The following is a 23,860-nucleotide window of genomic DNA, read 5'->3' as shown; positions in this document are numbered from 1 at the left end:
ACCTTAATCAATGCTGATATGCATGCTCTTTAGATTTCTACTTCTCTTCTTGCCTCAAAGTCAGATGGGTGTCCTTAAGCCCTCGTAGGACAGGATGTAGAACAGGAAGGGTGGGGCCACAATCCTCTCATGTAACAAAACAGAATGTGGCCTGGTGCACCCAATGATGTGCCTCCATTCCTTCATTAAAACAGACACATGGCTCTGAAGAAAGGGCATGGGTGGCCATTCCTTCGGAGCTCATGCGCCAGTGATGTCACTGGCTGCATGTACAGTAAATATCCCCTAAATGGTGCACGTTTAGGAGATATTTACACTACTTATAGGTAAGCCTTTATTATAGGCTTACCTATAGGTAAAAGCAAGCAATGGAAGTTTACTTCCACTTTATCTCCATACAACCAATTTATTTGTATTGGGACTTTAAATGAGGCACATCACATACGACCAATGAATAACTAGTTGCCAACATTGCTGTTTAACTATTGCATACAAAAAGAGGATGAAATGGTAGCATTTAATACATAATTAAATATAATATTGACCGTATACAATCCAACTGGCAATTCATAATGGGTAATGTGTTAGGAACGAAAGGATGCCACATAGTTTGCTGAAAATGATCAACCTACAGAGGGCTGAATTTAAAGACACCCGAAAATCAAAGTAAAAAAAAAAATGATGCAGCAGGCTAGTCCATTTTGCTGAAATTTCATTGCACACCCAGTACCCACTGCACCAGTGTAGGGTGTGACCATGGGTCTAAGGATTTTAACCCGATACCTAATGGCAGTCAGGGTGCCATTGTCTAGCATGTAGAGGTCTGTGCGTCCCTTCATGGATATGCCTCTCCAGACCATTCCTGCTGAATGATGTTACAAGCAGCATAACGTTTCCCACAGTTTCTCCAGACCCTTTTGTGTCTGTCACATATATTCAGGGTGAACCTGCTCTCATTTGTGAAAAACACAGGGTGCCAGTGATGAACCTGCCACTTCTGGTGTTCAATTGCAAATTCCTATCGTGCTTCACGGTGCCGGGCAGTGAGCATAAGGCCCACTAGAGGACATCGGGCCCTCAGGTCACCCTCATGAAGTCTGTTTCTAATTGGTCAGTATACCACATCTCCAGCCTTCAGAAATTGCCCCAATGCAATTTATGAGAGCAAACTGCGCAGGCACAGCCAGCAGCAGGGAAGATTTGGGCTATAAATGTTGCAGGAGGCTGTGGATAAAAGTTTTAAGCTGGGCATAGATCAAAATTCGGACGGTTCAGCAGGATCAGCCAAATGTCAATCTCTGTGTTGCCCTCCCTGTTTGATAGCAGTCAATCACTATCTGTTTTTTTTAATACATTTTTTTTTTTTTTTGTCCAAAACCGTGGATTTGTTCCTGACAGATTGTTCGCTCAAACTTGTCTTTCATCTACACGGTCACACAAATGTTGTCAGAAATTCCGAATGTCAAGAACGTGGTCACATACAACAGTATGACGAGCCAAAAAAAATTATTCCGAGCATGTGTAGGATTTTTGTGCTTCGGAATTGGCTTACAGACGATCGGAATTTCCGACAAGAACTTTTGTTGTTGGGAAAAATTGAGAACCAGCTCTCAAACATTTGTTGTCGTAAAAACCAACAGCAAATGTCCAATGGAGCCTACACACAGTCAGATTTTCCGTCAACAAGCTGACATCAAACATTGGTTGTCGGAAATTCCGACCATATGTATGTGGCATAACTGCTTTATTTTGCTGAGAACACTCCCTATCTTTTCTAGCCTTGGTCATCTCAAGTAAGGGTAGATATTCATGCAGGGCTGTGGAGTCGGAGTCGAGGAGTCGGGGTCGGGGGAAATTTTGGGTACCTGGAGTCGGAGTCGGCAAACAATGCACCGACTCCGACTCCGACTCCTACTAAATTTAGATTGGAATTAAAAAAAAAAAAAAAGCAAGTTTAAATGTCCCAATTCACAAAAAGTTATAATTAATGACTTCTCTACTGTAAGAATAAAGAGCAATGCATGCAGTGCCTCACGTAACCGCAAAACGGACACGTTAAGTGACCGTGAAGAAGCATGCTTTTCATGTGCTTCACTATATGGCACGCAACGCACAATTAGGAGCTGCAATACTTATACTTTCCATAGTGTTGTGTTCTGCTTTTACAGGGAACGCATGTTAGAGAACCAGTAAGTGTCCAAATAAAAAAATTCCAACAGGAGTTTTATAAAGCACTAAAAGAAGTTGAAAAGTATGATCGCTCATCAAAACTTACTGTTGAAGAAGCCATTCTTGTTTATCCAGAGATCGTTAGTGATGTGGCCAGAATAGTTACTGCAATGCCACCCACCCAAGTCAGTGTCGAAAGATTATTTTCAGCCCTAAAAATAATAAAGTCTGACTTAAGAGCCTCTATGAAAGAGGATCTGGCAGAGGCAATTCTCTTCCTTAGAACTCTACATTGAATTGATTTGCATTTGCTAACCCTAGAACTACATTTCAAGATTAATATAAACCATTTCTAGGTTTTGCAGATTTTGTTTTTGGTTCATTATAGATAAGCTTTGTTTTTGTTCTAAAACAACCAAATAATGTGGTTTGTATTTTTGAACTGGTAAAGATCCTGTTCCTGATGTTTATGCCTGCTGCTACTATCCAGCCACTTGATTGTTTTCATTGTGTTTGTCTTTTGCTTAAACTGTGCAATACAGTAGACTGTTGGCTTCCCAGCCAGTAGTCCTGTGGTAGGTTGCGTTTCTTTCCCTCAAGGAATGTATAAAATACATTTGCATATTAATACAGAGGAGTCGGAGTCGGGGAGTCGGAAGTACATAAAACTGAGGAGTCGGAGTCGGAACATTTATCTACCGACTCCACAGCCCTGTATTCATGTAGCATTAAATTCATGGAATCCATCTCTGTTTAGCTCAGGCATGTAAACAGAAGGGTGTGCTTGGCTGACAAACCCCTCTTCTCCCTCCTGAAGACTCCTGGGATGTGTGACATCATTTGCCTAAGCCTGGAAACCAGGAAGTAACTAAAGGAATGTAAAAAACAAAGTTTTTAAAACAATTAAATGTAATATACTTTCCTATCCATATACTAATGCTAGCAGCATAATAATATGTTGATTGAGAGACTGAGGTTCTGCTTTAAAAATATAAATTCTCACCATGATTTTGATCTTTGGTATCTTCTAGGATCTAGAGAAGAATATTGAACTGACTCAAAGCAGCTTCCAGAGACAGTTGCTAACTGAGAAAAAGAAAGCCCATGATGCACAAGAAGAAAACAAGTTATTACGGGAAGAGCTCCAACGCTTGATTCAAAAGTTAAAGGTTCTATTATTTTATTTTTTATTTATTTTTTACTCTTGCTTTTCTTGGAGTGATTGTTGGCTTTCCTCCATTTACTTAGCATTTAGCACTATGACCAAAACATTCAGCTTTGGTCTCATAAGGCTAAAGAACCTTTTCCACATATTTCCTGTCTGGCACATCATGCCTTTTGGCAAACTCCACATGGGTGTAAGAATTACTAAAGCGCTGCTGTGCAAAAATGCTATGCAAGTGCACTGGAAAGACTGCTTCTCTGGAGTGGAAGTCTCCTCACTGCCAGGACCTCCGAACACCCGCTCTCCAGCTATGTTTTCTTTCAGGGTTACCAAAGATTATTAAAACCAAAGGTGTGATTAGGCCCTGACGGGTCGCTTCTTAAGGTGAGCAGGCAATTTGCCTGGTGGTGGAGGTGGTGGTTGTATATCACTAGGCGGCACATATTGAAGCAAAGTGTAAAGAAGGATCCTAGACTCATTATCATTTGTGTGGGACGATTTCACTTGTAGTATTCATCACTTATCACTATTGTGTGATATACTGTATATTGTTTAACGATACATTTGTTTGTATGTTAATGGTAGTGGTAGTTTTCAGATATATAATATAATTTTCAACTATTTTGATTTATGCACAATTGAAATTGGCGCATTATTTCCTTTAGTAGTTATAAACTCCCTTTTTTTTAAAATATATATCTGTCATTAAAAACAAAACAAATAAGTTGCGCTAACCATAAGTGAGTATAAATTATCAATTTGATTAATAAAAATAAATAGTGTCCATAAGTGAGCAAAAATCATAAATAAGGAAGAAATAATGAAAAGTTCAAATTTAGGTGAATAAATTGTTGAATGAGGTTGTAAACGTGACTGGCAAACAAGAATCCTCCACCGGTGCAATAGATGAATAAATGTCTATGCGCTTACCAGAAGGGCAAGCAAACAAGGCTTGCAGCTGGAATCCCCCAGCAAGGGTCTTTAAACAGAAACTGCCACTGATAGTCCGGATGGTATTCCTCCAATTACGTGGATAGATACGAGATCCAAGGAGCATGAAAATAAATATATATACAGCATATGGTGATGTACCGTAGATGAAACGAACATAAGAACACCAAGGGAAAGCCACCACCAATAGGAATCGCCAAATAAGGGGGACTCTTACCAGATATAAAGTATTAGAAAGCTTGTGGCCAAACCCAGCCAGGGCCTTTAAGAGGTTATCTCCAAAAACATCAGCCAGAGCAAACGACTCTCTCAAACAGCATATCGGAGTATATCACCTTGTATCTCTATCACACCCCGTGACATTTATACTGGACCCCGCACACATAGGTCACCTTATACACCCTATATACGGCACCCAGGGTGCCGTATATAGGGTGTATAAGGTGACCTATGTGTGCGGGGTCCAGTATAAATGTCACGGGGTGTGATAGAGGGGGCTATCTGAGGCAACCTCCCCTCTGACGACTCAGGTACTGTCAGTTTGGAATCGGATCAACTCGCTGCTGAAGCTGGCCCCCCCTATGTCCCCATTGACTCCTTTGGGTGGGTTCCTCTGGTTCCCCCCCGGGTGACCAAATGGGCTTTTTTTGTAGGCCCTGGGTAGATGATAGAAACGCCAGCTGTGGTAAACTTATGAGGGATGGCAGACTTTTGAGTTACGAAGCTTTACCCACAGGACAACAAAACCCACGAATATACTTTTGGAAGTACAGGCAATTACATCACTTCTTTCAGGTTCATGGCCGTTTGATTAGGGACCCCTCCTCTCTCCCCATTTGAACGTCTTTTTGTTGCAGACGAACCGACACCTTACCTAATATCGGAACTATACCATCTCTTGGGTTCAGCTGCTCCCCAGACGACGCCCTCATATATCCAGCGTTGGGAGGCAGATCTAGGGTTGACTTTTACGGATCAGCAGTTATAACACCTATATCAACTCACCCATTCATCCTCTATAGACTCCAGAACTCAAGAGACGAACTTTAAGATATTGGCCAGATGGTACCGGGTGCCTGTAGATCTGGCACATATTTACCCCTCAACGTTCGAGTTATGCTGGAGAGGGTGTGGTCACCGGGGTACACTGGTTCACATCTGGTGGGATTGTCACCTAGTCAGACCCTACTGGGAAGATTTACGAGACCAAATAAAAGTAGTGACAGAGAAAGAAGTCCCTCTCTCCCCAAAGCACTTTCTCCTCCATATCCCCCCTCCAATCCCGCTCAGTCAATATAAAAAAAGTGTGCTGCCCCACTTGTTGAATGTGGCACGGCGCTTGATTTCAATTTATTCGAAGACGCTCAGGATTCCCACTCGGGAAGAATGGATTAACGGAGTGAGCGCGGTTCGGGAGGCTGAGGATTGGGTGGCTACTTGCAAGGGATCTGGGGACCGTTTTCGTGACATTTGGGCACCCTGGTCCGAATACGTTTCGGACCCCGCTCATGTGCCCTCGAGTCTGGACGTTGCTCTATTAGAGTTAGCAGATCCCACACTTAAAGCACTCAGGTTGGCTGGAGCACAGGGGGCAACGACTTGATCTGTTGGTGAATTGTAGGTGACTACGGACAATGAAGTCTTGGCGTGGTGTGCTCGGTGCGGACTTGGAAGATGCTCTTTTGCAACTTGCAGGTAACCTGGCTCCTGTGACCCTCTTCCCTATATCTTTCTATCCTCCTGCTTTACCTTCCCTTTCTCTCTACTTTTCGTTCTTTCCTACGAGTTCAGTGTCCTTTCCTCCAATTTCAAGTGCACTTTGCACTTGTGGTTTTCACTTGTAGTGCAAAGTGGATTTGCCTTTCGTAAATAACCCCCAGTGTGTTCTTTGAATGCAATGGATTACCCAGAGCTCAGATAACGGTAGATTGAGGAAACTATCTGGCTTTAACTTGGCCATACTCCTTAAGAATTTTATTTGAACGCTCGTCTCAAAAAAATGAGAAATTGTTTGTCAGACTATTCAATGATAGATACAGTCCTCATGCCTGTCCCAGTGAAAACCATTAAAATACAGCTTACTACAGATACCCTTTCATGCACCCAGACAGTTGACCAGGGGCAAGAAAAATGTAAATGGTGCAGGCCTCATACTCTGCAAATTGCACACTGGCAGAAATAACATCTCAAAGACTGGGCACATCTAATGGACTCTCGTCATTACGCCACTTTAGACCAAAGCACATTTTTTGGCAATATTTGAAATTCACAACCTAATGGGGAAGAACTGCTAAGTTGGAGAAAAATTCCAAATGACTTTGTGGACACCATTAACGCCTATAAATTACAAATTAAAAAATGCTAAGTTGGAAGCTATAAAAGTAAATGGAGGGGGTAAAAAAATTAAAAAATCTGGATATTTGAAGGCCAATGTGTAGATATTGTACATGGCCTACCTAAAACATTCTAACTATGAAAAAGACCCTTCCATCTCCTTGCTGGGCATCAAGCTTTGTGCGTTTTAAGTTTGCCGCCATAATCGCAGAAAAAACACACCTTGTTTTAGGCGTCATTGAAAATGAATGGCACTCGAACAAGTCGTTTTGCAATTGCAGTGTGATTTTGAGATCGCAGACAGAATTGCTGCAAATCTGCCCACAATCTCAAATCCCACTGCAATTGCAAAACACATGATGGGGTGCCATTTATTTCCAAAATTCCAAATGTGAACTGAAAATAAAAGACTTTTTCTGATTGTTCCAGATAATATGCTTCCATTTCCAGTACTATCTTTGATTTAATGTGCTCTTAATACTCTGCAATGTGGAATTATTTACTTGCTATACTTATTAATAAATCAGCTTATGAAAGTCACATTGATGGTTGACAGACCTATACATACTGCACAAACAAACAGGGACCAGACAGGTGGTAATTTTTTTAATTTTTTTGCAGTCACTGAAAAGAGTCCAATCAGGTAATGATCCCAAGTGCTTAGATCAATTATTCCTATTTGTTTTACACAGGAGAAAGAAAGGGAACTTGATGCAAAAAATATATATGCTTATCGTCTTTCCAAGCCTTCACCAAAAAAAGAGACCGAATTAACGCCTAGGAAGAAAGGTAAGCATAATGATTTACTGTGTATATATCTAAAGGTACTTGAAGACAAAACTCGTGATGGTAGTCATCATCAGCCCCAGGTTTCACTTTTCAATGGAGTGACTTGATGATGGATAGCTGTAGCAACACGATCTCGGAACTAGTATGAATTGTATACATATGCTTGAGTCAGAGGAGGCTTTCATCAGAATTGCATCATAAAGTATTTTGCTTTCTGACTCTTACCTGTTCCCTACGACATTTAAAGGACAACTCTTAAACTGTGAAATGTCAAAGCTGTTTAGCTTACCAAATATAACCTATTTATTTTTTTCTAATGTGTATATTGGAACCCATGGGAGCAGGTTCAATATGCAAATTAATGTCAAAGCTGGTTAGCTTACTAAATATAACCTAATACTTTTTTCTAATTTGCATATTGGAACCTGTGGCAATTTAGTGGACCTCCCATTGCATATACTCATAATTAATTGCTCTCTGGGTCATGAAGACAGACACACAACTAGAAGCAACATTGTCTCTATTGTTCATTGGGGGACACTTGATAAATGGGCAATGCGGTGTTATACTGTTGCCTGCTGCTGTTCACTTCAGACCAATTTTCTAGCGATGTCATGCTGTCTCAGGACCAGGGTCATTGCAGTTTATCTGACCTTGTCCTGTGAGTATGAGCAGTTGGTTATAGTGGTGCTGTACTGTTTGTTCCAGAATGTCCTAAAAAGGTTCTCTGGCATTCAGGCCCACTATTTCTGTGTGTAATAGATTTTTGTGCAGGTTTGTCAGTTGCTTGGTAAAGTGCCTTCCTTTTCCCATTAAAGCCCACTCCACTAGAGCAGAGAGGACTTCTTAGGCTTTTCATCATCGGGCTTCTAAGCCTCTGTAAAGCCCCGTACACACAGGCTGAATATCAGGCAGAATCGGCTGATTCAATAGAAACCATCTGACATTTGGCCTGTTTGTATAGTGGCTGGTCCGGCTGCTGTTGAATGGGCATGACCAAAAAAAAAGATCTGCCAATCGGCTGAGAGCGCTGACTGGTGTGTTCTGGTTGGGGGGGGGCTGTCTCCCTGTCAGAACACAATAACTCGGCGGGGAGATTTTTAGTACAGGATCTCCTCCCGAGCTCTTTTAAGTCCCCCCATCAGAACACAAGGGCACAGCGGGGGAGATCACCGCGCCACTTAGTACAGTGATCTCTGTTTGTTCTTTTTTGCTCAGCCCACTGGGTTGAACAACAAAAAAAACTTCTAGTGTGTACCCAGCTTAAGTTTTACACAGGGTCGATGTATCTACCACTGCATATGCTAGTTTGGGCCACTCTGTTTTGGACTTCTTTTGGACATCCCTACATTGCCTAATTATCATGAAGCTGTGTCTCTCAACGGACAATGGAGAAAATTTTGATATTTGCACTTCTTCTGGCCCACCGTCTGTTTAGGGTTGCTGGCCATAATAAAATAACCATCTTTGTGTTGTACATCAATTTTCTTTTTCTAATACAGTCAGTCAGGCCTTTTGTGAGGCCCAACACTGCTCTAAGCTTCTGCTTTTGTTACAGGGACAAACCTTTGCCTCAATGCTGGTGTCCAAACAACTGAATCTTTGTCTAGCCCAGACTCAACTTTTCCAGAACCTCCACCCCCTATTTTCATGGATGAAACAATGGAGAACCAGCAAGAGATTCCGGAAATGGTAATGCATTCAAATATTGGTAAAGAGTCTACAGTAAACCTAGATTGAGAGAAATACAGAGGCTGAAAATGCTAGTTTTACCACAACTAGTATACAGATCAGAAGCCAGAGCAATATCATGGGTTCCTGTCTGCCTTCTGGTTTCAGGTCAGTGACTCAACGTACGTAAGCAAAAGCTTGACAGGCAGGGAATTGGCATTTTTCAGAAGAAGTCATCAATGGCAGCCTCCATTATTTTTTTTTATTTTTTCTGATCACAAGTTTACTTTAAAGCAACTTTACTAACTTTTTTCCTTAAAAAAAAGTTATATTTAAAATGGATATAACTTTGTGATTGTTCGGTCTGTCAAGCAGTTTGTGAAGCTGATTAAGAAGCATATATGTATCTTGTCATCTCCGCTGCTATTTAACTTTGGCCCAACATCTTTCGTTGACTGGTAACTTTGTCACATGCACACTGGAAATACGCAATCCCAGGACTGTATACTGCACTGTGCATGTGCCACAGGCATTTGTGTGTGTGTGTGTGTGTGTGTGTGTATATGTATGTGTGTGTGTGTGTGTGTATATATATATATATATATATATATATATATATATATATATATATATATATATATATATATATATATATAAAATCTCTATCTATATATCTCTCTCAGGGTTCAACAAAATCCAGTCGCAATTGCGACTGGAATTGGCGACCTGGCGCCCGGGGAAGGAAGCTTAGGCCTGCAGAAGGCCGCAAAGCCGCTGCCTTAATTGTGGGCCGGCCTCAATCTTTTTTTATTTTAACACCCTAGAGCAGTGGTTCTCAACTCCGGTCCTCGGGACCCACTAACAGGTCACGTTTTCAAAATAACTGAAATACAGTTATACAGGTAATATCATGGTAATATTTAAAATCTGGCCTGTAAGTGGGTCCCGAGGACCGGAGTTGAGAACCACTGCCCTAGAGAATAAAATGGCGGTCGTTGCAATACTTTCTGTCACATCGTATTTGCGCAGCGGTCTTACAAGCACACTTTTTTGGGGGGAAAATAAAAAAAATTTTAATAAAAAAATAAGACCCCAGTAAAGTTAGCCCAATTTTTTTTTATATTGTGAAAGATAATGTTACACCGAGTAAATTAATACCCAACATGTCACGTTTAAAAAATTCTACAGATTGCATGTTTTGAGTTACAGAGGAGGTCTAGGGCTAGAATTATTGCTCTCGTTCTACCAATCGTGGGGATACCTCACATGTGTGGTTTGAACACTGTTTACATATGCGGGCGCTACTTACGTATGCGTTCGCTTCTGCGCACAAGCTTGACGGGGTGCGTTTTCTGTCTCCTAACTTTTTGAGCTGGCTCCTAGATTCCAAGCAAATTTGTCAAACCCTGATTTTATATATATATATATATATATATATATATATATATATATATATGTATGTGTGTGTGTGTGTGTGTGTGTGTGTGATATATATATATATATATATATATATATATATATATATATATATATATATATATATATATATATATATATATATATATATATATATATTTTTATTTTTATTTTCCCAGGGCGTCTTTCAGGACAGCACCTCGAGATATTGGCTCCTCCCTCTCCACAGGAAACACCTTCAATCCAAGATCTTTAAAGGGAGGCTCCTCCCAGCACACATCAGTTTTTGTGTTTCCTCCGACCCGGAGGGAACACCTTCCAGAGGGGAGTAAATATTTTTTTTGTGGTCCTGTGGGACCGCTTCCCTCTTACCTATCAGGCATCTGCCTGTGAGACGTCCGCTCCCCGCGCTACCCGTTCGGTGGCGGTTAGTAGCCGGGCTCCCCCTTCCACGGTAGCGTGCTCAGTGGAGCCAACGAAAAGCTGGGAGGGCGTCCGGCGGCCGCGCGCGCGATTCGCGCCATTATTTTTCATACAGCGCGGTCGCTGGTGTGATGCGTCATTTCCGGCGCTTTCGGCTAGAGGAAGGGGCGGGGCGGGAGCTGGTGCTGATTTCTTTCTTCCGGTCCGGCGCAACGGCGCTTTTGGTCTCCGGAGAAGGTGTAACAAGCCACAGGGTGAAGCGCTGGCGTTCTGAGATGGAAACGGCAGAGAATCCAGCGGTGGGGACAGGCACAAGCACCAGCAAGACCTCAGCAGGAAGCAGCACAGTAAGTGTCCTTCCTTTTGGTTTTTTCTGCCCTAAGTTTTTTTCTTAAGGTGGAGGGTCGGTCTCAACTTTTTTTCTCCCCCCCCCAGTGGCTTTGGGGGGGGGGAGACCGCGCATACAGCGCGGTCGCTGGTGTGATGCGTCATTTCCGGCGCTTTCGGCTAGAGGAAGGGGCGGGGCGGGAGCTGGTGCTGATTTCTTTCTTCCGGTCCGGCGCAACGGCGCTTTTGGTCTCCGGAGAAGGTGTAACAAGCCACAGGGTGAAGCGCTGGCGTTCTGAGATGGAAACGGCAGAGAATCCAGCGGTGGGGACAGGCACAAGCACCAGCAAGACCTCAGCAGGAAGCAGCACAGTAAGTGTCCTTCCTTTTGGTTTTTTCTGCCCTAAGTTTTTTTCTTAAGGTGGAGGGTCGGTCTCAACTTTTTTTCTCCCCCCCCCAGTGGCTTTGGGGGGCCTGTCTGGGCACTGGTTTGGCTGCTGTCTTTTACTAGTGCACCTTTGCTAGGGGACCACATATGGGAACAGGGTTCTCATTAGGGTCCCCCTACTTTCTTCTGTGCTTTTTTTCAGGCTAAATCCGACACTAGAAGAAAATGCCCATCATGTAGATCAAAGATGAGCGATAGCTGGAAGAAAGTACTGTGTAAAGCTTGCATTGATGTTTTAGTTCAGGAAGAATCAGCCGCCATACGGGATGATCTGATCTCCTCAGCGAAAAAAGAGCTATTGAGCACGTTCCAATCTATGCGTGATTCATTAGTTGCGCCTTCCACCCCTCAAGCATCCACTTCCCAATCTTCGCAGGAGTCAGGGATTGTACCTGAACTGGTTATGGTTGAGGATTCAGGTCCCGGGGACCAACACGGTAGCGAGGACTCAGAGGAATCAGAGGGGGAGGTGATAGGACAACCCTCAAAGTTTAAATTATCCCTGGAGGAAGTGGAAGGCTTAATCAAGGCCATACAGGTTACTTTGGGCCTGACTGAGGAAAAAAGAGATTTAACCTTACATGACCGCATGTATGCGGGTCTAGGTGAACCTAAAGGGCGGGTCATTCCGGTTCATGCAGTAATTTCTGAGGCCATAATTAGAGAATGGCAGGATCCAGAAAAGAAGCCCTTTTTTCCTAAAGCTCATAAGAGGCGCTTTCCTTTTGAGGAAGATTCAGCAGCAGTCTGAAACAAAGTTCCTAGACTAGACGCGGCTTTTTCGCAGGTATCCAGGTCAACAGACTTGGCCTTTGAAGACATGGGGGTCCTTAAGGACCCCATGGATAAGCGTATGGATCTACTCTTAAAGAGGGCATGGCAATCGACCATGAATGGTCTAAAGCCTGCCATGGCTACTACATGTGTGGCCCCGGAATCTGGAGTTCTGGATGAACCAGTTGAAAGCTCATATTTCAGCTGATTCATCGAAAGAAGAGATTCTGGATTCTTTTTCTACCTTAACCACAGCTGTAGCCTACATTGCAGATGCTTCAGCAGAGGCTATAAAAATGTCAGCTAGGTCCGCGGCTCTGGCAAATTCCGCCAGGAGAGCGTTATGGCTAAAAACCTGGCCAGGGGATGCGGCATCAAAGAATAAGTTGTGCGGCATTCCTTTTTCAGGAGACCTCTTGTTTGGTCCTGAGTTGGATAGCATCTTGGATAGGACCGCGGATAAGAAAAGATCTTTCCCCGTCAAGAGAAAGAGGCAACCTCCCAGACGGTTTTTTCGTCCGCAAAGAGGGCAAGACAAAAACAACAAACCCCAGGGGGATAGGAGAGGTTGGGCGGCCCAAAAGGGCAAGGAGAAAAAAGGAATCCTTTTCAATCCTCCTGCGCAGCCCCAGAAGTCTCAATGACTCGGTGACCCGGGTCGGCGGAAGATTGCAGAAATTTCTTCCGCAGTGGTCAGAGATAACCACCAATGGTTACATTCTGAACACCTTGTCCCGGGGGTACGAGATAGAATTTTCGGAGACCCCACCACAAAGTTTCCGGGTAACAAACCTCCCAAAAGATCCACTAAAATCCCTGGCCATGAAATCCTCTTTAAAGGAGCTTATTCAGCAGGGGGTAATAGTGCAGGTGCCTCAGGCAGAACAAGGGTTGGGGTTTTACTCCCATGTGTTTCTAGTGAGGAAACCCACGGGAAAGTTCAGGATGATCTTAAACTTAAAACCCTTGAACAAATCAGTCAAGTACAGGAGGTTCAAAATGGACTCTATTTTTTCGGTAAGGAATCTATTGACACCAGGTTGCTTCATGGCGTCAATAGATTTAAGGGACGCCTACCTGCACATCCCAATCGCTCCGCAATCCCAGAGATACCTCAGACTAGCGGTGAGGAGAGGAGGGGTGGTCCAACACCTACAGTACAGGGCTCTCCCCTTCGGGCTCTCATCCTCACCACGGATATTTTCCAAGGTGATGGCAGAGGCCTTGGCCCCGCTTTGTTTACAGGGGGTGGCGGTAATCCCGTATTTAGACGACCTATTGATTTTTGCCCCGTCAAGGGAAAAACTGCTGATGGATTTGTCCAAAGCTCAGAGTCACTTAGAATCTCTGGGATGGATTCTGAATCTTCAGAAATCATCTCTAGTAACCACTCAAGAAATTATTTTCCTGGGCTATCAGGTGAACTCTTTGAGCCAGAAAATGTTTCTACCCCTAGAAAAGAAAGCCAAGGTCCAGGAGACCATTTCTCGGCTCCAGTCCAACCAGCCCATAACTATAAGACAGGTAATGTCGGCTTTAGGGGTGTTAACCTCGACCATGCCGGCAGTACAGTGGGCGAGACTGCATGTCCGTTGCTTACAGAGTTTTCTTCTAAGATCTTGGGATCACAGTCTCAGCTCCCTGGACAATCTTGTAAAGATTCCATCCCGGGTAAAAAGATCCCTTTATTGGTGGAAGAACCAGCAGGTCCTCTCGAGGGGTCTGTTGTGGTCTTTCCCGGTGGAAAAAAGGTTAACAACAGATGCCAGTGCGTGGGGATGGGGAGCCCACTTAGAGAAGGATTTCATTCAGGGCTGCTGGTCAAAAGAGGAGTCGGTTCGGTCCTCAAATTGGAGAGAGTTACGAGCGATCTCATTAGCTCTACAGAGGTTTGCCCCAGATCTGGTAGGCCACCATGTTCAGGTGTTGACAGACAATGTTACGGCTGTAGCGTATGTAAACAGACAGGGGGGCACCAGAAGCAAGCCCCTGCTGTTGTTGGCCGAAAGCACCTTACAGTGGGCAGAAAAGAACTTACTATCCCTCTCAGCGGTGCACCTGAGGGGATCACTGAACGTGGTGGCAGACTTTCTGAGCAGACATCAGGTTCGGGAGGCGGAGTGGTCATTGAGTCCAGAAGTCTTTCTAGAAATCTCCAACAGGTGGGGTCAACCGGAGGTGGACCTGTTTGCCTCGAGAGAGAATGCCCAGGTACCTCGGTTTTTTTCCCTGGACAGGCGGGTCGGGTCCTTGGGGATAGATGCTCTGGCGCATCTATGGAGATTTCGCCTTTGCTTTGCTTTCCCCCCTTTCCAGATTCTCCCGCTAGTCCTAAGAAAGATTCAGAAAGAAGGGGTCCCAGTTATTTTGATCGCTCCTTACTGGCCCAAGAGAGCAATCCTAGGGATGGCAACGGAACCATGTTGGCATCTTCCTCTCAGGTCAGATCTTCTGAGGCAGGGTCCAGTATTCCACCCGGACGTATCCAGACTCTCCCTTGCAGCTTGGTTTCTGAAAGGAAGATCTTAAAAGATAAAGGTTTTTCAGATCGGCTGATCTCTACCCTGTTAAATAGCAGGAAGAAAGTCACGAGAGCCATCTATGCTAAAGTTTGGAGAGTATATACGTCCTGGTGTAATGCTTCAGCCAGGGAGCCGAGCAGTCTTATTGCCATCCTAGAGTTCCTTCAGGATGGAGCGGACAAAGGATTAGCGGTCAGCACCCTAAAAGTGCAGGTGTCCGCCTTAGCAGTTTTCTTGGAAAGATCCATAGCCTCAGAGCCGTTGGTAGCCAGATTTTTTAGAGCCCTCACTAGGGCTAGGCCGCCACGGGTCAAGGGCTTCCCTAAGTGGGACCTATCGGTGGTTTTAAAGGCTTTAGCAGTAAAACCTTTTGAGCCTTTGAGTGATGCGTCTCTTAGGGATGCTACCTTGAAGGTTCTTTTTCTGGTCGCGATAACCTCAGCTCGCAGGGTTAGCGAACTACAGGCCCTGTCAGTAAGGGAACCGTATTTTTCATTATTTTCTGATAGGGTTGTGCTTAGAACAGACCCAAAATTCTTACCTAAGGTAGCCTCAGCGAGCAATCGCTCTCAGGAGATTGTGCTACCCACTTTTTGTTCCAACCCCGTGGGGGAGAAAATCTTTTTTTCACATGTTGGATGTGAGAAGGGCTTTGCTATGCTATCTCAAAATAACAGAGCCTTTCAGATGTTCAGAGTCACTATTTATTTTATTTGGGGGCAAAAGAAAAGGCCACCCGGCCTCAAGGGGCACCATAGCCAGATGGTTAAAATTAGCTATCAGGGAGGCTTATTTGCATTCAGAGTTAGTGCCGCCAGAAGGGATTTGTGCTCATTCTACACGTGCGCTTGCAACCTCATGGGCTGAGAGAGCTGGTGCCACCCCGGACCAAATATGCAAGGCGGCGACGTGGTCAAGCTTTAACACCTTTGTACGGCATTATAGGTTGGACCTTATTTCTGCCATGGATCAAGCATTTGGCAGAAAGGTCCTACAAGCTGTTGTCCCGCCCTAGGGTGGTAAGTCTCTGGTATCCTCTCGAGGTGCTGTCCTGAAAGACGCCCTGGGAAAAAGCAAGTTGGGCTTACCGGTAACTTGTTTTCCAGAAGTCTTTCAGGACAGCAGCATCCCGCCCGTATATATAATTATTAATGTGCCACGCTGTGACTAACCTATGTGTTTATGTGTTCCAGCCGGGGCCGGAGGTTTCTCGGTAACAACTGATGTGTGCTGGGAGGAGCCTCCCTTTAAAGATCTTGGATTGAAGGTGTTTCCTGTGGAGAGGGAGGAGCCAATATCTCGAGGTGCTGTCCTGAAAGACTTCTGGAAAACAAGTTACCGGTAAGCCTAACTTGCTTTTTTTACAGAAGACAGGCAAAGGCCACTTTAAAGCCAACTTCAGCAATTATTTGTATTGATAACAAACATCTTGAATTATATTCCAACAAACAACTTTTCAATTAAAGCGGAGGTTCAGCCTAAAAACAATTTTCTAACATTCCATTGTGCTCACTCTCGACATTGACAGTACGCTGATGTTTTTTATTTATTTTTTGCCGTACATACCGTTCTATCGCTATTTTCCCCGCCGGCTTCCGGGTAGTGGCTCCCACGGGAGTGGGCGTTTCTATGCACAGGCTAAGTGAGTGACGTGATGACAAAAGCTTCCCCCGTCGGTGCGCAGTTCGGCTTCTTTCAGCAACTTGTGACGCCATTACCCGGAAGCCGGCGGGGAAAATTAGCGATACAACGGTATGTACGGCAAAAAAAAAAAACATCAGCGTACTGTCAATGTCGAGAGTGAGCACAATGTTAGATTTTTTTTTTTGGGTGAACCTCCGCTTTAAAGAGGAGTTCCACCCAAATTTGGAACTTCCTCTTAACCCACTCCTCTCCCCCTTACATGCCACATTTGGCATGTAATTTTTTTGGGGGGGGAGTGGGGGCTTCAGCACGAGTGGGACTTCCTGTCCCACTTCCTCCTTCCTGTAGGCGACTAAGCTTAATCGCCACGTCACAGGTCCTAGGCGATCTCCTGGCCAATTACACGGCGCCGGGCCGCGCCGCTCGCGCATGCGCAGTGCCGCTCGCGCATGCGCAGTGGGTGCCCGGCCGTGAAGCCGAAAGCTGTCACGGCCGGGTGCCCACACTGAAAATGAAGACGCGGGGAGGGGGGGGAGAGGAGCGGAGCCCCGGCCGGCGCGTCGCTGGAGCGCTGGAGCAGGTAAGTGCCTGTTTATTAAAAGCCAGCAGCTACACTTTTTGTTGCTGCTGACTTTTAATAAACATACAAATGGCTGGAACTCCCCTTTAAACTTATCTCTAATACACTAAGCTAGAATGTAAAGAAACTCTCTCTTTGAAGAACACTACTATATTTTAAATCTCTGAAACATCCCTGTCTGTCAAAGTCATAATTGTTATCACAGATATTGTAAACTACTTGCAGTTCCAATAAAATTCATGGGGGCAGCTGTTTGGTGTGTGTAACCGATAAATTGTGCAGTTAACTAAATCTAGTGTCAACCAGGTAGGTGTGAGTTTATTCGTTTGTCACATATTGGTGGTAGTACGATGAGATCTGACCTACTGTTGTCACACATATGGCTTAGAATCTATTCAAGTGAAAGTTTACTTAAGACATTTTGTTCATAATTTCTCAAGGAGAAAGATAGTCTTGCAAAGCAGATCAAAGAGGAAGCAGAAAAGCTGAAAAAAGGAAAAGAGCAAGCAGAAAGAAAACGTGATCTAGAAGAAAAGCGCAACAGAGATAAAGAGCAAAAGATTTTGGAGGACAAAGCAAGAAAGCTGCGTGAAGGTAAGGAAAAGGCTTACAAGAAGCAAAGAATCTTTTTTTGTTCAAGTACTACATCTTTCTGCCACAGGCAAAAGACCATATCTGTTCATAGTTAAATTATGGCATGGTGCTGCAGAATTTAAAGGGGTACATAGATTTAGCTTTACCTAGTCTGTGCAAAGACTGATATTTTATGAGAATAATGCAAAAACCTAAAAAGTAACACAACAGGTTTCTTTCTCTTAAAGCAGAGGTCAGCAACCTTTTTCCGCTTAAAGCGGGGGTTCACCCTAAAAAAAAATTCTAACATTACATCCAGCATACTAACGACATTTACAGTATGCAGGTCTTTTTTTTTTTGCCGTACATACCGTTATAGTGTGATTTTTCTTTCCGGGTTCTGATTCCCGCGGGACTGAGCGTTCCTATCCCTGGGTTAGATGATTGACATCTGGTGAAAAAGTTCCCATGTCGCATAAGGCGCGTCACCAGTTTTCCGTAAATAGCCGAGCTGCGAGTCAGCGCTATACGGCGTCTGTGCAGTCAGCTCTACACGGCGGGAGCAGGCGCTGTATAGCGCCGACTCGCAGCTCGGCTATTTACGGAAAACTGGTGACGCGCCTTGTGCGACATGGGAACTTTTTCACAACCCGTCAATCATCTAACCCAGGAATAGGAACGCCCAGTCCTGCGGGAATCAGAACCCGGAAGCCGGGGAGAAAATCACACTATAATGGTATGTACGGCAAAAAAAAAGACCTGCATACTGTAAATGTCGTTCTTATGCTGGATGTAATGTTAGAAATTTTTCTTTAGGGTGAACCCCCGCTTTAAGGGCTGAATTCAATGTATATCAATGCATGGAGGGCCGTGTTCAACTGCTGATAAATGAAGATAATAATCTGGACCACTTTACAATACACAGCCCCTGTACCTCTGGACCCCTTTACATCACATAACCCCCCCATGTTGCGCTTTAAAATTGCGCACACTCGTGGAATGTCGACAAGCTACGGTACTTAAAAATCTCCGTAGGCAAAGTTTAAAATATTTTTACAGGTTACCAGTTTAGTTAGAGGAGGTCCTGTGCTAGAATTATTGCTCTCGCTCTAATGATCGCAGCGATACCTCACACGTGTGGTTTGAACGCTGTTTACATTTGCAGTCACGACTTGCATATGCGTTCGCTTCTAGTTTGGCTTCTAGCCTAGTTTGGCTGTTTTGAATACTGTTATTTTGGCGCCTTTTTAAAGTATTTGTTAACCCAAAAATAAATAAATGGATCCTGCTCCTTTAACCACTTCAGCCCCAGAAGATTTGGCTGCTAAATGACCGGGCTATTTTTTGCGATTTGGCACTGCGTCATTTTAACTGACAATTGCGCGGTCGTGCGACGATGCACCCAAATAAAATTGGCGTCCTTTTTTTCCCACAAATAGAGCTTTCTTTTGGTGGTATTTGATCATCTCTGCGTTTTTTTTTTTTTTTTGTTTTTTTTTTTTTTGCGCTATAAACAAAAAAAGAGCAACAATCTTGAAAAGAACACAATGTTCTGTTTAAAAAAGCATTTTTTTTCTCAGTTTAGGCCGATATGTATTCTTCTACATATTTTTGGTAAAAAATCGGAATAAGCGTATATTGATTGGTTTGCGCAAAAGTTATAGCGTCTACAAAATAAGGAATAGATTTATGCCATTTTTATTATTATTTGATTTTTTTTTACTAGTAATGGCGGCGATCTGCTATATATTTTTTTTTTTTTTTTTTCTGGACTGCGACATGTCGGACACAGCGGACACTTTTGACACATTTTTGGGGCCATTGGCATTTATACAGAGATCAGTGCTATAAAAATGCACTGTTTAAATGTCACTGGCAGGGAAAGGGTTAACACTGGGTTAATCAAGGGGTTAATTTTGTTCCCTAGGTTTGTTTCTAACTGTGGGGGGAGTGGACTGACCTAGAGGAAATGACAGATCGTGGTTCTTAGCTATTGGGAAGTCACAATCTGTCATTTCTCACAGAACAGGGATTTGTGTGTTCACACACACACACATCCCTGTTCTGCCTCTCGTGCCCGCGATCGCTTATGGCTGGTGGTCATTTCGACCGCCGGTCACGAGCATCGGCACCCCCGAAATGCAGCGGGCGATTGGGCCTTCTATCCCGCTTAATGGAGCCAACGTACTGCCACAGTATAATGTCCGCGGCTGGTCAGCAAGCCGTTAAAGCATGTTATATGACACAGTTCTTGTCCTGTGTCATTTGTTACACCTAAAAAAAAAACTGGCCGATCCTGACCCCTCTGTAAACTGTGACCACGGTGTATCATGGCTGCTGAGACAAGAAACTGTAGTCATTTTTTAGTGCCCCTGTCATCAGCAGCCTGTTATCTGCTCTCCTCTCTGTTCCTGTTTGTACTGCCCCCCCCCCCCCTCTCTCCCTGTCTGTATGTGAGCCGCCCCTCCCCCTCCTGCTGCTCCTGCTGAATCTCAGCCCGCCCACTGCATCTCTCAGAGGAGAAAAAGACAAGAAGCTGGCCAGTCATGTGATTGCAATTTCAGCAGTGAAATTGGGTATTTGCATTATTTATTTTTAAAAAATAACACCGAGGGGGGGATACTAAAATAGGAGGCAGTGCTGATGGTGTATACAGGTTAGCGTGGCTTGACAACCACTTTTAAGTTTCCTGTAAAACGGAAGCGATTTATGGCTTTGTTCAGGCTGGTAACTTGGGGCTCCTGGTGGGACGGGAGAGGAGGGTGAGCTGCGGGAGAGGAGGGGCGTCCACTGACCGGGGTTAAAATATCCACGGGCCGGGTGCAAGTAAGTTTATCACATGCACTGGCAGGTTGGAAATTTTTGATACGGAGGCGGGCCATAGGTTTCTGACCCCTGTCTTTAAAGGGTAAGTTCACCTTTACAAAAAAAAATGCCTATGTCAATTAACCGCTTGGGATCCGCGCTATAGTCAAATGACGGCTACAGCGCGGATCCGAAAATCCAAGTGGACGTCAATTGACGTCCGCCCCTTTTGCGCGTTCCGAGTGCGCGCAGCGGGGAAACTCTGTGTTGGCCGTGTCCCTTGGACACAGCCAATTACAGATCGCCGCGAATGGCCAATCAGAGTGGCCGTTTGCGATGCGATCTGTGCGGCCAATGAGAGATGATCTCATATGTAAACATATGAGATCATCTCTCATTGCCGTTTTACACAGAGACAGCGTCCTGTCTCTGGAAAGGAGACCGATCTGTCTCCCTTGTACATAGGGACATAGATCGGTTACCCCCCTCCACCTACAGTTAGAACACAATGCATGGAATACATTTAACCCCTTCCTCACCCCCTAGTGTTAATCCCTTCAATGCCAGTCACATTTATACTGTAATTAGTGCATATTTATAGCACTGATCGCAGTATAAATGTGAATGGCGCCAAAAATGTGTCAAAAGTGTCCGATGTGTCCGCCATAACGTCGCAGTCCCAATAAAAATCGCAGATCGCCGCCATTTCTAGTAAAAAAAATAAAATAATAAAAAATAATAATTCTGTCCCCTATTTCATAGGCGCTATAACTTTTGCGCAAACCAGTCGCTTATTGCGATTTTTTTTTTTTTTTTTTTTTTTACCAAAAATATGTAGAAGAATATGTATCGGCCTAAACTGAGAAAATAAGTGTTTTTTTTGTTTTTTTTTAAATTGGGCTATTTATTATAGCAACAAGTAAAAAATATTGTAAATAAAAACCGCACAGGCGATCAAATACCACCAAAAGAAAGCTCTATTTGTGGGGAAAAAAGGACGTCAATTTTGTTTGGGAGCCACGTCGCACGACCACGCAATTGTTAGTCAAAGCGACGCAGTGCCGAAAACTGAAATTTCACCTGGGCAGGAGGGGGGTATATGTGCCCAGTAAGCAAGTGGTTAAGGCCATTTACGTACCTCAAGAAGCCAGACCTGAAAACTCCCAGGATATTACTAGGCAAGGCCTAGCTGTTACTGTTCGCATTCACCATCACAAGAGAAAGCTCTTTCTCTGATTCAAACACTTTCACATGTGCGTTCTCTCCCCTGATGCAGTATCTCTGAGCTCAGAAGTTTGAAAGCTCGCTCCTTTGATGGTAAACAATAATACTAGGCTCTCCATCCTGAAACATCCCCGTAGCATCCAGCGAGAGAGGAAAGGAGGGAAATCTGGTGGGAAACCTGGACAGGAGGGGCAGCAGGGCGGCATATACTGGAACTGATACCCTTTCCTCTTGCAGCAGCTGAAGAGGAAAATAAGCCAGCTTTCAGCTGCTGCAGGAGGAAAGGGGATCGGTTCCAGACAGTTATTGTGATCCAGCTCCTGCTCATGTTTTTAAAATGCATTTTTTATAGCTGGTAATGAGTATCTGTACAACGCCAGGGGTAATATAGAGCAGAAGTAATTTTTTTTGTCAAAATATTGGCTGGAAAGGAGTCCTTTTCATTGCAATTGAAACAAATCTGGTGAAATTGTATGGCATTATTTTAATCTTTTGCATGGCCCATATATAGTTCAGTTTAGAATGTGTACTTTGTTTTACAATGTTTGTAGAATGGGAAAAAGAAGAGTTGGAAAGAAAAAGGAGAGAAGAGCAAGATAAGCTTCTACAGAAAGAAACTATAAACAAACCTGAAGAAGACAAACTTAGAAAGGAACTTTTGCTTGCAAAAATGTTTGAAATTGACAGAGAGAACCAGGACCCATTTTACTCTGATTCCACTAAACCTATTTCTGCCATACCTCTTGGGGATGCTGCAGGTAAAACTGACATGTTAGATACCAAACAAAAAACATTCAAGTTCTCTGAGCCAACGGAGAATCTTTTTAATGGACTTCCAGTCAATGGAAGTCGTAGAAGTGAAATTCCAGTTGACAGCACAAGCGATATTACATTTGGGAGCTATACCCCATCTTTTGGGAAAGGAAGATCGCCTGGTAACAGCCAAAAGAAAAATGCATCTGCAGAGCCTATGATAAGCACCACCAAGCTGGATTTAAAGAAGGAAAATAAATCAAATTTAATGGAACAGCTCTTTGGCGGTAGCTCCACTACTGTACTTCCTTCTGTTTCAAAAGGCATTGATCAAACATTTTTTTCTTCCAGCAGTAATAGATTGACTGACAATGACACTAACAACGCTCTGACCTGGGAGCAAAACCACAAACTTAAAGGAAAAAGTGACACGCCCTTCACTAGTGATGGCAAAGCTATGAGACATCGCACACAGCACCCACCCGGAAGGCCAATAGTAAAAGCTATTGATTCCTTTGAGGATGAAATTGAAGAAGTAGCTTTATAGAAATGTGATTTATAGACATGTATGTGCCTAATCACTTACTTTTTAACAGTCAATGTCACGGGCATTGTATACTATTTTAACTGGCCATATTTTATGTTTGGTGTCAATTAATAAATTATTCCAAATATCTATGATTAGTTTAAATACTTTTTAAGTGAACACATGGGGCTCTGACATTTTAGCTGCAGCCGGAGGGCACAGGTGCGTGCCATCCTAACCCACTGCAGAAAAACTGGAAAACTTTGAGAGACTGACAGCTGCTGCAGCTGGATAGTGCTTTTGGGCCGGTTCACACTAGTGCGCTGTGCGATATTGCATGTGATTCGCACCACACTACAGTGCAAATCACATGCGATATCCGTGCGATGCGATTTCAGCCATACAGATAGTATGGCTGAAATCGCATCACATTCCGACCAAACTCCCCCTTTTTTTGGTCCACACCAGAATTGGATCACATGGGTGTTCACACCTATGCGATCCAATTCATGGCCAAACTGACAGTTCGCAGTGCGATATGCGAGCTGAAATTAAAATCATTAACAATATATTGACACTCCCCAACAGTTCACATATGGCAGTGTGAACTGCCGTGCGAGTCGGGTGTGATGCGGGAACCCGCAATGGATTCGCAGGGTTTCCGCATCGCACAAGTGTGAACCCTAGCAATACTAACGTTTAGGGCAATATGCATCCAGGGACAAATGTTCAAATCGCAGACTTCTTGTGTTCCCAGCCTTCGTCC

The 23,860-nt window shown here is 43.9% G+C and overlaps 1 protein-coding gene across 1 annotated transcript in view; it reads left to right on the top strand.

The window, feature by feature from the left end:
* The window catches only part of LCA5 (lebercilin LCA5), a 32,446-nt gene extending 9,202 nt beyond the window's left edge, over nt 1-23,244 (top strand). The window contains exons 4-8 of the mRNA XM_040349999.1: nt 3,201-3,338; nt 7,312-7,408; nt 8,967-9,100; nt 17,654-17,807; nt 22,367-23,244. Of these exons, the coding sequence (XP_040205933.1) occupies nt 3,201-3,338; nt 7,312-7,408; nt 8,967-9,100; nt 17,654-17,807; nt 22,367-23,115 (1,272 nt within the window). The 3' untranslated portion in view covers nt 23,116-23,244. The remainder of the gene's footprint in view (nt 1-3,200; nt 3,339-7,311; nt 7,409-8,966; nt 9,101-17,653; nt 17,808-22,366) is intronic.
* Nucleotides 23,245-23,860: the final 616 nt, after the last annotated feature.

The sequence above is a fragment of the Rana temporaria genome, chromosome 4, assembly GCF_905171775.1.
Source record: "Rana temporaria chromosome 4, aRanTem1.1, whole genome shotgun sequence".
Lineage (NCBI taxonomy): Eukaryota > Metazoa > Chordata > Amphibia > Anura > Ranidae > Rana > Rana temporaria.
Note: the sequence above shows the minus strand (reverse complement) of the source record. Positions and strands in the feature narration are given on the sequence as shown.